We start from the raw sequence: 13,940 nt of genomic DNA, 5'->3' as shown, positions 1-13,940 counted from the left end.
CTTTAATGTGCCAAGAGAATTTGAGTTTATTTAGCCCATTTCATGCATGGCTAGTATTACCTGGGGTCATCCTGTGATTGGTAATAATAACAGAAGCTGTTTTTGATCTTCATCTTGTGAGGATATATCCATAATTAGTAAAATAATTCCAATGCAAATAACTGGGTATACTTCTCCAGAGGTAAATGAGTTTTAAACTAAAAGCGCTTCATACATCAGTTACACAGATGTGATGGTTTTCATGTATACCTGTTTACATTCTGTGTTACCACAGTCATTGTGGGTTATGCATTGTGATAGTTCTGTATTACCATTGATATAAGCTCATGATGTTGAAGGCTGTTAGCCAGTCATCCCCTTCAGAGTGATCATGACAAGAGCAATGTGACCTTTTCTTCAAGACAAAGAATAGACACACACACACACACACACACACACATTCCTACAGCAGCTGACTTCACTGATTTGCACACCTCAAGCCTGAGACCTAATCAGTGAAATGAGCTGGTTCGGTGATTGATTGGAATAAAAATCTGCACACTCTTGGCTCTTGATAGCATCCAGGTGAGGACGACTGAGTTAAAGTGATCCTCAGCAACCACATTTCATCAGATGTTACTACATCTGCTGGTTTTCCAGCTATGAAATCCGGGTATACATTGGTCTCTGATGACTACAATGAAAACCAGAAGCAGGGACGTGATGACATCAAAAGTGAGTATCAGTGGGCTTGATTATTCTATTATTTACCTGCCAACCTAAAAATAGCTATTAATGCATTTTGTATAACACAGAATGAGTTAAGCGGATCAAATTATTCCTGTTATTTTCTGTGGGTGTATTAATCTGTTGCATTTTGTATATTTTTAGATCAAAATCCTTCATCTCTTCCTGTAAACTAACTAAATAATTCCCATTGCTCATGCTGAACTGGGGGTGGACATAAAATTATGTCTAATATAATTTTATTATACATTTCGGAGGCAACACCACCAACTCTCTTTTAAAAAAAGCTGCAGATCTAATAAATTAACATTAGGAGCAGTAAGAGTGTCGGAATGGGTGTGGCTGTCAGATTTTAAATAACATTGCTTTCTTCACTACACTGTATGTTCTCTCCACTTCTCTCTAGAGAAGAAACACTTCAAACCATTTTGCAATCTAAAACACATTCAGAACCCTCAAAGACGCTATATATGGGCTAAATTGCCTACTCAGTGGTGTCTAGCAGCCGCAGCTCCGTCCTGCTCCTGTGAAGTACAACACTTAACAATTTACAATCGAGCAACGAGAAGTCAAAGTTGAAGATGATCCCAAGTGCAACAGGCTTAACCCTTTATAGGGCACTCATTGAAATACTTAGAAATTCAAAATTTCAACCCTAGACCATTACTGGTGGTCATTACAAGACTTTTTTACTTTTGTGAATTTTTCAAAAACAATTTCAACTTTATGGTGAAAATCAAGGTCAATGAAGTTACCATATATGGTTTCTTGCCAGTCCGTCATGTAGCCTGATTGTCGCTGATTGACTTGGAGAAATCTTGTAGTTCTACTGCCTCATGGTGAGGCAAGGGGCGGGCATTTTGAACTCCCACTTAAGTTACCAAATATGGGCCCTTGCCTGATAAAGGGTTAAACTGAAACTCGTGGAGGTCAGAGCAGGAATGGTTTGTTCTTGGAGTTATTCCACTACTGTGTATAAGTTTGAGGTACAGGTGGAATGGAAGTAAGAACATTTAATCAAGTACTTAAGTAACTTGTACTTTACTTATTATTTCCATTTTATACTTCTGCTCCAGTAAGTTAAACAACAGTATTTAAAATAGTTAAAACTAGCTCCACCGTGACCAATTACAACAATTGCTACTTACATATTAGGCATGAGCAGTCCAATAATAGATTATACAGTAGTTTATCACAAGGACAAGGCTGCATAGCTTCACTTGACAATGTAGTGAGAGGAGAGGGTGATATATGGATGTAGTATTTCATTTACAGAGCAGATGAAGATGGACACGCAACTGACATATCAAACGCCCAGTGCAAATGTTTATATGAAGCTGTCAAGTGATGTGTGGTAACACTTTACATATCTGTTCTCCAGGCACTGGAGCAGTACTGAAGTATTAGGTGTTACCCTAAATAGAATTCAGACTACAGCATTAGTGACAGTGCTGGCAAAGGCCTGATGGAACTTACTGCTTAAAGAAGTGTTATAAAGATTAATTCAATATGACGACAGCAAATCTTATAATCCTACTGTCTGTGACAAACATGGAAGATTGGCTGTGCTTCAAAGTATTCTGGTCATCCAAATTACTGCCTTACCCACATACACATGTGCAATAAGAAGGGATGAATAAAGAAGAAATTTGAGCCAGTGTGGGTAAACTGTATCGTTAGGGCCAGGATCAACTCCTTTGAGTAACTTATGACTATCTGTATGTATTACTTAACAACTCAAATGTCATATTTCATTTTATACTGTCTTTAATAACCATACAGTGGTATTATCACAGTCAGTGTTTCAAAGCAGTCAGCCTCGCAAGTCAAAGCCACCAGAAATTTTTAACAGCGGGGGGGGGTCCTGGTCTGTCTACCACTATAACAGACTGATGTCTCATTAGGAGGACAGGCCGTACTGTACCAGAGGACATTATAGAGACAAGGGGTTTAATGGGATATCTTTTAATAGTCATGCTGATCAAATTCATGCAGTTAAAGAGCCGGCTTTTCTGTAGACCAAATCAAATTATGGTGGCGAACACGTCACAACACACTAGTGAAAGCTGAATGGTTGAAGAACTGAAAGACAGCTAATAATAGAGATAAGATAACAAGGTGTTTTCACTTTAATGATCTAAATATATATATAGCACAAAACATTCAATGTGTCAAATGTAATAAAACCATCACAGATCAAGCTCTGCACAAACAACTGTTTTCTTATTTATTATTTATTTTGATCTAGTTTATTGTTTGTATGTTTTAAAGGTACTGTCTCTGGATGTCAGACAGGAAAAACACACCCTGTCAGAGTTCACACAAGCCAATTAACATCCAACAGGGATCTGTACGCTCGCTCTGAATCCAAGTCCACTCAGTCATGTTTAAATTGAGGAAAACGTGTTTTTCTTTACTGTTCAGAACTGACTGGCATGGTGAAAGTAATACCCACAATTCTATTCTAATTGTTAAGTCGTCAACTAGGTAAATAAAATAAAGCTCATTACAAACACCAGATGTAGGGACAGCAGGACTTGGTTGATGTCCACTCACATAATCTACTCAAAACAACAAAACTTGTACTTTTGTTTATATAAAAATGGCCAGCAGACAGTGGCGAACAAGCCTCAGCCAGCCAAACTGCTCCAAGCTAATGAGGGGAATGGAGGAAATAAAATGCCCACCGGTGCTTTGATTTGAGTAGGACTGAAATGGAGAGTTATGACACTGTTGAGGTATTTCATCATTTCCACTAACAAGTGGGATTTCATTCCCCCTCACTCTCCTACAAAAAACACACAGTGGCTAATGAGCATCATGTTCCAAACTCTGTATTTCTGCTCGCACTGTGAACACGCTGCCTAATATTGGGCCTGCAGCAACAGGCCAGCTGGATGCATAAACTCACCTCCTTCTCTCCACAGATATTGCTGATGATGGAGTTGGAGGCCGGACTGGCAGAGGGACCGAGGACTGCCACCACCCCTTTAGACATGATCTGACACACTGAGAGAAAATAGAGAGTGGGTGGAGGGGAGAGGAGGGTCAGAGACAGCAAGAGAGAAAATCAGTCAGTGCTAACCAGGAAAGTAAAGAGCAGGCTTTCTTGGAGAGTCTGAGTCAAGGCATTTAAAAAAGGCCCTCTTCAGCCAGATGTTAATGGATGCACTTGCTGACTATCTCAACCTCTAAACAGATAGTGGCCTGAGCCAGCGCTTCTGCTGTCTCAAGGGAACCTGAACCCACATGTGTTAGTAAAACGAGTGCAAGGCGAAAGGCATTTGTCTATGTTTAATATCCCTAAAGTGATGAACATGCAGAAAAATCTAAGTTTATGAGCTTGGGAGCGACACCGATATTCATATAACAGACTTTCACATACGGAGACAGAAAGATATAGAAATGGGAACAGACACAGACAGATAAACAGAGTGACAGACAGTGAAAAAGGCAGAGAGACAGAAACAGTGACAGGCAGTGATATGTGGAGCCTTAAAACATGAAATCTGGTATTTGAACATTTGCACATGAATGCTATATTATCCCCACAAGCGACACGCACATCTCATCTTGTTTTCCACATTCTACATTTTACAAGAACTGATTTAAAGGCTTTACCTTTGGGGGTGAAAACACATCTTTCGACAGAAACATTTTAGGGAATGTGAATTTTACTCCTCTCTGATGTACACAGGCCATATGCTTTAATCTCCCATACTGGAAAACAGAGTGCCATTTCTAGTGAGTTTATAATCCCTGGCCTCTAATTAAACTGCTACAGTCAATGATGTGAGTCAGACACAAGTATAGACACTATGTGCTGTTCATGTGTGAGCATGTGTGCGCAAAGTAAGTCTGTGTGATGATAATTTGGTATCTGTTATTGGGGCAAATGCAGAGCATTAACCAGCTGTGTGTGTGAAAGAGGCAAAGGGGGCCTGTGTAGTGAATCCGGAGGCAGTGAATCGAATGATTAATAAGTAATCCCTTAGTCACCCATGGGCCCTGTAAGACATGAACACACTGACACCGTACACTAACACCCACATACACATGTATGCACACATTTACAGTAAATGCACACACACACACACACATTCGCACCTGTCCGCATGGCTTCACCAAATTATAAAGCTGAATGATTTGACCGCTAGCAAATATGCTCCTGGCCCCCCGGACACTTTGATTTGTTCTCTTTCTGCACAGCTAGCATTGTGTATGTGTGCGTGAGAGACGGAGAATGTGCATGAAAAGTCTGTGTCAAAAGAATAGCACAGTGTGCTCACTGCGGTCAAATTATGGTCAGAAGGTCACCAAGTCAATTTTCCCTGCTTAACATTGATTTTTACTGATCAATACAAGCTATTGGAACGTTGGAATGATTAGAGGGCTCTAATGAGTTTGACTTCACAAATGGTTGACAAGTTTGCTGGTTATAAGAGGAAGGATGAATGGACAGAAATCTAGGAAAAAGCTACACAACCAGCATGTGTACACTCAAAGACGAACTAAATGTTTCTATCGCATTCAAACCGATCCAGCTGCGGATCATGGCGCCTACCTGTAGGAAACAGTTTTAGCTTCCTCTCAGATCGATTCAATTTTTTTGGGATTAAAACATTCTCAGTTGGCAATCGGTTTCCTCAGGTGTGCAGATGACAGCACCAAAGCAGACCTTTTACACATGTTATGTGGCTTTAGACGCAATATATGACTGCAAAAGAATGGCTGTTTGTGAATGGAGTCTTGTCATGTGGCGTTTTCTGCCTTTAAAAGCAGCAATCAGTCGAAGGAGGGATCCATTTAGGAGCTGTGTACTATACAGGCACGAGTGGGTCCCTGAAAGGTAGGGGTGGGACTGTTCTGGGCAGGTAGCGCTCCCTCTGTGATATTTCCATCTAACTGCGGCCACTGATCCGTCCCTAATCCAATTCCTGCCTCTAATTACACACACACACTCGCACTTTCACACATACATTTTTTTTTTAACAATATACACACAATCCAGCATACACACCAACACGTGGTACCTCACACACACACACACACACACACACACTCACACAGACACACAGACAAACATGTGCACACATAGACACAGGAGGCACCACACTTAGCAAGGCTTTGCAGTAAACCAGGCAGAGAAGGTAATACAGTTTCTCGTTGTTGTGGGTAGTGAAGCGTGTTTCCATGGATTAAGCAACGCCACTGAAGCTCTTGGGTTGGTGAAAGTAGAAAAATGTCGTATTGAAAATCAATCCCCACACTTCTTGTCATAGCGATTTATATTTGTCATTATGCATAATAGTGCCCTGTATTGATTTTGGATAGTTGTATTCTAACAAATATACACTGAGGACATATACACTGGCAACAAACAAGCTTCAGACAGTACACTGATGTTCTGGGTAGCTGTGACGGAAAAGCATTGATGTAATTGATAACAAATAGGTACTCTGGCTTGTGTTAATGGAGTCACCCTCAGTGACACATTTGTCAAATTACTGGACATCTCATAATGGCTCATTTTAAAAGATCCATATGGCTTTCTGTTGAAGGTCATGTTTGTTTTGAAATACCTCAAGTCATTTTTACTTTGAGCCGTCTAGTTCTTTTTACTGAAACTGCTGTTTTTCTCTGTCTTGTCTAGCAGAATGAAGGGTGCCCGATAAATAAAAGAGCGAAATACAACCTAGAAAACTGATATAAACACACTGTTTGACTCCTGCCACTATCAAAATATGACAGCTCATTTTGCGTTTATGTACCACACCAGTCGGTCATCTATTTTTAATATTTTTAATAATTTGTTTGCCTCTGTTTGACAAAAATATTGTTAAACCAAACTGACATATCTCTATGTACTTCTGGGGAAGAGTGCAAGAGACGGAGTGAAAAGAAGATAGTAGGCCTGAATTGAAATGACAGGCTTGCTGATTTCAAAATGAGGGACCCTTTTTGCTGGTGTGATTGCTGACTGGACCCAGCAGTGCCTCACATTTATTACTCTCTCCGTATTTTTCTCTGACTCAACATGTACACTTCTATTTACCGCCAAACTCACATGCAAAGGAACAAACGCACATGCCAACACTTTGTTTTCCACCCCAATTCATTGCAATTTCTTTCTCGTGCTACTTACTTGTTTCGCCCATCTCATATTCGCTGTCTCTCAGAAGTTCAAAGATGTCCACCTCCAGTTTGCCAGTGGTTGAGCGGTTACTGCTCCTGTTGATGCTGTCTTTGGCCAGCGTGATGGCCAAACGCTCTCCTCTGCTGCACTCCATAGGGTCATCAAGAATGGCAGCTGTAAAAAGAGTGATTGCAGAAGAAAAAATTAGACAAATACTTATCCCCACTGGTAATTTCTGTCAATTGAAAGTACCAGGAAGACCCAACTGGTCAATGAAAATTCAATCTGAGAACCTAAGAATACATTTAAAGTCTTTTTTCTGTTAGATTTACAATAAAAGTTCAATCCACTGGAAGCTGTTCCAAAGGAGAATGGATTTATTAGCTTCAATACTTAGGTGACATTTTGTGCACACTGCTCCCCATTAATCTAGAGTGCTTGCCTACAATGGTACAGTGGTATTGTTCTTAATAAATCCATACACTTTGGGAGCAGCTTTTACTGTGTGGAATCTACTTTTGTTCTAAAAGGGTGAGTGTATCTGATCTGTATGATAAAAGCTTGAACGCTTAAAAGCCTTAAAACTTGAGCCCATTCAAAGATTTTTTCAAAAACACTGCGAAAATATAAATTCATAAAACACCAGTTACTGCAGCAGAGTGCTCAAAACATCCTTCAAGTTGTTTCACTTTCATTGAGGCAGTGTAGAGAAAAAAAAAAACAGTCACAGCTGTAGCTTTTCAGAGATGCTACACTGTCTAAGTCTAATACAAAATTAAATCAGTTTGCCACAAGAGCATTAAAGAATGATGAGACAACATGTTTCAATGAGAAACTATTTATTTGCGTTCTGTATGCAAGATTGTATTTCTCGTATTGTAGAATAATTATCGGAAAAATTGATGCCTGTCTTGAATGTAGCTTAGCCAAGCCAATTATTAAGGGACTGGATGAAGATAATGCACTCTTCTAATTTTTTATGCAGGAAAAAATAATGTTATTTCACCACAATGAGAACGCAGAGATTAGTTATTGAAAAGGTTTTAATCACTCCATACTCTATGCTAAATAAGGAGCGGTATATTTGTATGCATTCTCGGAATATTTTGTACTGCAGCAATAATAAAGGGCATTCAGACAGTAGGTTGAGATGCCTAACATTTACATGTTTTTTTTTTAGGTAATTATATTCATTTTGAAAGACGTAAGCTTCAAATGCTAAATTTGTTCAGTGACCTTTACCAGCACAGATGTCACAACAAACATCATTTATTCATTGTATTATCAAATGGTTTTATGTGTACTGAATAAATGACCTATCTTATATTTTTCAGCCTAACCATGAATTCACTTTTCTGATGAAGTTACAGAACCACATCAGCAGGCTGCATGAGCCACTAACATTTGTACGAACTACGACATTCTGCGATGGGTCTACGCTCACAGTAGGAGGAAAACAGTAAAAAGAGCACCAGATGTCTGTAAGCAGGCTTTGTAATTAATGTAATTATACTTGAATAGCAAAAAGGTTATACAGTTAAACAGATTGCATTTACTAGCAGCTAAAACAGAGGCAGGAGATAAAAGTAACCTACCCGGAAATGCGTGAAATTAACAAGGCACAAAAAAACAATTAAGCACAACTTGGTTGGATGGTAGAGTGTCCATTAAAGAGGAAAAACTACAGGTGGAGTATTATTACTTCAACCCTAATCATATCAGAATTAGACATGCAGACCTGCCTGCAGAACTGGAACGTGAAGTGACCTTTTCCCTACTGATCACACAGCTGGATAAACAACAACTAACCGTAGCTTGCAAAGATGAGACATATCCACTCATCTGATATCATCACAGGTCAAAGTCACAGCAAGCCAACATCCACAACCAATTAAATAGCTTTGTTAAGAAGCAGAGAGTAGCAGTGAAAGGTCACCTGAGGTTGGAAAGATCTCAGTCTGGTTGAAAAGCTATAGACAAAGGACGCATTCATTTCTTTAAGCACTTTACGGGCTCCCTCTTGATCACGTACAGCTCACAACAGCTTAATGTGATCACTGGTTATTTGGATAGTTGAATAAAATCAAAGGCACACATTCATTTCAAATGTTATGTCCAGAGAGGAAGGGGATATTTCTCTGCATTGAGCAATGAGCTTGAGTTGTAGTTAATGTGCTGTGAAAAAAATTGGATTTGTTAGGAATGTAACACGTCTTTTGAGGACAAGCAGACGTATTCAAAGTAAGCATTCATTACAGTCTGACATTTTTAGATGACAGAACACTGTTCCTCATGGCTGCTTTGTGCGTCTTAGTCATTCCTATTCGACCAAACTTCTTATACCGTGAATGGCCTCAGCATTCAATACAATCATCATTATGCTTGGTGCCCACAGTCGTCAAATCCCTCAAAGCAGGCACATCCTCATGTTGGGAAATGTCAGGCTTTACAAGTTTTAAATTTTTATTAAAACACCAATATAAAACCCAGCTTCTTCAATATTCATTATTCAGCTCTCTGGACTTCACTCTGTCCAAGGATCAACATTTCAAATCCTAACAAAAACCCTGTGATGGAGATTTATGTCGACGCAGCAGCAAGTTTAAAAAGATTGATTTCACCACGATTTCTTGTCGAGATCATGACTAAAAATATTAGGCCGGTCTGATGTGAAATTTGACCATTTCCATATCAACATATTGTAGTAAGGTTACATTTTAGGAGTTTAAAGCTGCTATAATCAATATATTTACATAAATAATGAATCAGATCCCTGTATTGTAAACAAAATGGATCACTTGAAGTGACAAACCCACAGAAAATGATCAACCTGTACTGCAGTCCCCCTCGTCTCTATGGAGCGCTTCAGTGCCTTTTAGCCTATTGTTTTGGTTTCATGGCCCACAGCTTTACTGTTTTGGTGCATCTAGCAAACCGGTAAAACATGCCACATAAAATGACAATGGCATTACTGTTCATGATGTAGAAAGACAGAGGAGTTAAGAGGTCCTAAACACATGACTAATGTTCTGAAGTATTAGCCACACTGGAGAATATGGAGTCAAGTGAGTTGGTATTATAGTAAATTAATGGATGGAAGAACTATTTGTCTGTTTAAGTTTTATGTCTGCTGTTATAAATAGCAGAGTATTTCCTAACAGTCTCTCTAAGGACACTTCACTGTAGTTCTATTTTATACTTTAACTTTCTGCCTTACTCTTCCTTTCTTTCTTAAAATGTCTTACATAATTTTTGTGTTGACATGTCATGTCTCTTCTGTCAGTCACTGACATTTTTATTTGAGGCAATTTTGCTAGACAAGAAAAAAAAAGGGTAATATCATTTCCCCTCCCAATGCTGCATCAAAAATGTAAGTACCAATAAAATGTAGTAGTGAATCAATCAAGTTAAACTTATAATTCTGGTCTCACAGAAGCTGACATTTGGGAGAGGTCAATACATGACAGCTGGCAAACAAGCAAGGCTGTTTTCACATAGGGAAAACATGAGCTGGCCGTTGATCCATCGAAACCAATCAATGAGTAGCCTGGAGTAACGTTGAGGCGTACAACGCTGTGGACTGTGGAAGAGAGGCTCAGTGAAAGGTAGGTATGAAATGAGAATTCCTGTGAGATGAAGGCGTGTAGCACAGCTTGATGATATAATGAGGTCTTTTAGCATCTCTCACAGATGTGTTCATTTTGAAAGCATGTCAACCTCTGGCTGATTTAGAACATTTCAGAACAACCCTGTAACGTTTAAAACAAATCACACCAAACCACTGTGCACAAACTCTATAAAATATAGGAACCATTCACAATAAAGATTAAAGATTGAGAGCCCTTATTGCATGAGTCAACGCCATCTTATCACCTTGGTAAGAAATCACAATAATGTACCTCTAATTGCTGATACCCACTTATACTGTTCACAAGTGTACACACACTGTCATTAAAGATTTTGTCATTTCAAGCATTTGCAACAACAAAGCAGCAACACTAAAGGTAAAACGTCACTTCCTGCAGTTTTTCTCAGTGCTTGCACACTGCAGGAGAGTGGTAGGTTTGGGAAATGTGTGGTTTGGAAGAGTAAGTCAGATCCAAGGCATTCAGACTTCAAACTGTCAAGTTGTCGTTCTGTGTAAATTAGTAACAGGGCCCTATTGTAGGACTTAAAAGAAAGGTCCAAACACAGGCTTGCATTGCCTGAGGAGCAATGATTTTTGTAATACAAGCATACAGAGGCTTGGTGTGCCTCTGAAAAGTGGCAGTGAAGGGTAAAAAACTCATTATCCTTTTGAAGGATCTGCTGGCTTCTCTATTAACTCAATAGCTGCATCTCTCTTTCCATCAGACCAAGTGCTAAATGCAGATCAAATGAACTAGCTCTTCACCAACTGTACAAGGTAATTAATGGTAATGTGCTCTCCAACTCGTGAGCTTTGCTTGGGAGAAAAGCTATTACCTGATAGGGAGAGGGGGAAAGAGTTCAGAGGGACTTGGCCTTTGATCAAATAAATGCTTTTAAAGAATATGGATACTGTAAAGTGATTTAACATGGTTTTCAGTTGAATTGGAGATCAACGATTTCTGTTCAAAATCATGCACTTTGCTGGGCTACCATTCCAGATATACGTGCTCTCAATAGTTATCATTACCTTGAGAGACTGCTCCTCTTGCCACAGGCAAATGAGAAGCAATAATCAATTCTGGATGAGGAATGAACGCACTAACGCAAAACATACCATTTCTTATTGAGACAAATGTGATGAATTGTTGAAGTATTGGCACAAAGAAATGCGTATTTGCCTAGCGTGTCAAGAAGCTGAGGGAGTTGAACTTTATATGGCCCAATTCAGATGACAAAAATGTGAAGGTATTACAGGAACAGACATCTGCGTCTTTGACCTGTTTCTATTCAGTATTATTTCAGGCTTCTGCTGGTAAAATAACTCATCCATCTGTCTACTTAATGTATACAGTGAGGATTTTCCGATGCCTAAGACTGAGCGTATGTTTTATTCAAGACATTAGCCCCTTGTTCTTCTGTTTTATATGGTGGAAAAATCAAAACTCCTCGGCTTTACTTTTTGTGTATTTTTTTGCTCTGAATACTGCTCCCAAATATCTTGCAAACAAAAGTTGCACTGGAAAACTGCCACTGGTTTTATTTCATTTTAGCTATTTAACTTTGTAATCATATGACGAAGTTCAAATCACACAACCTTTTCTTCAAATGACACCAATTACCTTACCCTTTTGTTATTAAGGAAAATATATGGAACTCTGAATCATTGTCAAGCAATGTACATTTGCACTGTAAACTTATTGCTGCAATGTCAAGGAGCTGAAACCCAAGAATTTTACTCTCTTATACCTGCACAGTGTAACGGGATGCAGCAATAAAAGACATTTGGGTCTGGAATCTGACTGGATTGCAGGGAAGACTGGACAAGTGGCAGACAAACGTATTTGAAACTAGAAATAGTGATGTGAAGACACAAATTTATAACCTCAAGTGCTCTTTTCTTTTTTTTTTAGCAAGCTGCATATTCGCCTTTAGATTATTCATTGCAGACACTTCTTTCCCTGTATTCTGGCATCAACTTCTACTTTTGCAACTTCATTAGATGTCTGCTTGTTTTGTTGTAGCTGGCTGATTAGTCCATCCTATCCTGTTCAGGAGGGATCACATTTGTTTTTCCTGAAAACATGCCAACGCACAGACACAGAGCTGCGTACTAATGCTGGCTCCTATAGGGCTTAATGACAACATCAACTAAGAATCCACTATGGACCAAGACATGTACTTGAATGCCTTTTTTAAAAAAACAAAAAAAACAGAGCAGCTCATTAGCTGGACCTTGACCTATAACTTTAGCCCTACCCTTATCATTGTCACTGCCTTATTTCCCCTTGTTTTGTGGCCCTGACAATTACAAAATGCAAAGAGCTGTCCTCTCTCAGCACCTCCACTCAACTGCCTTATATTCTAATGGCTTAGTAAATCTTTGACTCTTTTCACACCAAAAGGACTGAGCAGCACTGACATGCAAGTAATGTCAAGGTTATGTCAGTAATTATTTTTACCAAAGAGGTCAATTTTCACAAATCACAGAATCTAAAATCTACTCATCTAGATTCATACATCTCTTACATTTCAAAGACCTCATTAGAGGGCCATAATTCTTACTGCAATTTTCTTTTTTTCCCCTTTTTTATCCATGTAAACAACAGTTATAACAAATATTTGACTAATTTGGTAAAAAAAACATTTCTCACTTATTTGATGGTTGCTTTGACATTAATTAGCAGAAACTTCAGACAACTATCAGCATCTTTCAGTGTCAAATATTCCCCTTTTATTTGAGAGTGTGTGAGTGTGTGTGCATGTACCTGTGTGTGCCTAAACATCCATGCACTTGTGCATGTCAGGGGATGAAAACGCCATGCGTCATGCTTGTCTAATAGATGTTTTATTCACTTGGAGCAGCATGACTGCGAACTATACCACAGCCAATCTGTCTGCTTGTCTGACTGCACTGCAAATGGAATTGCTAGTTCCACACTTTAATCAATCTCATCCGCAAGCTCTGTGATGTGCACTACCGAAGGAAGCGGAGGTGCTATCTTACATAATTAGAAAACCTCGCTCACGGAAGACCTGGCGACAAGAAACTGATTTCCTGGTGTCACATAATGTAATTATAGCCCACACACACCTATCATAATGTGTGTGAGTGGACTGATGTGTTAAGTCTCATTAATCTGAGGCTGAATGCTAACACTGACTCCACTAGCCTGTAAAACTTTTGACAGTCATTTCACTTAATGCATATTTAGTCTGCAGTTAATATATTCTCTGTTGTCACTGGTGTTCAATGGGGAATAGTTAGAACCATAAACGAAGATGGGACGCAGTCAAGAATTGTAATAATTGTTGTTGAAATCACAATCTTTGTGATTAAAAGGAAGCCTTTAATAGAGTCCCTCCGGGCCTTGTATGTAAAAGCCATCGACAGAGAAACACATGAGGGAGCAATGCCTTTGTCTTTCAACCTCATTGTACAACGAACCTG

The 13,940-nt window shown here is 39.1% G+C and overlaps 1 protein-coding gene across 1 annotated transcript in view; it reads right to left on the bottom strand.

Moving 5' to 3' along the window:
* Positions 1–13,940, bottom strand: part of grik4 (glutamate receptor, ionotropic, kainate 4) — a 136,505-nt gene that overhangs the window by 97,471 nt on the left and 25,094 nt on the right. The window contains exons 2-3 of the mRNA XM_070828810.1: positions 6,872–7,036; positions 3,638–3,735 (exon numbers count right to left, since the gene is read on the bottom strand). Of these exons, the coding sequence (XP_070684911.1) occupies positions 3,638–3,735; positions 6,872–7,036 (263 nt within the window). The remainder of the gene's footprint in view (positions 1–3,637; positions 3,736–6,871; positions 7,037–13,940) is intronic.

This window comes from Pempheris klunzingeri, chromosome 4, assembly GCF_042242105.1.
Source record: "Pempheris klunzingeri isolate RE-2024b chromosome 4, fPemKlu1.hap1, whole genome shotgun sequence".
NCBI classification, from domain to species: domain Eukaryota; kingdom Metazoa; phylum Chordata; class Actinopteri; order Acropomatiformes; family Pempheridae; genus Pempheris; species Pempheris klunzingeri.
The sequence above is the reverse complement of the archived record's forward strand: the minus strand, read 5'-3'. Positions and strand labels throughout refer to the sequence as shown.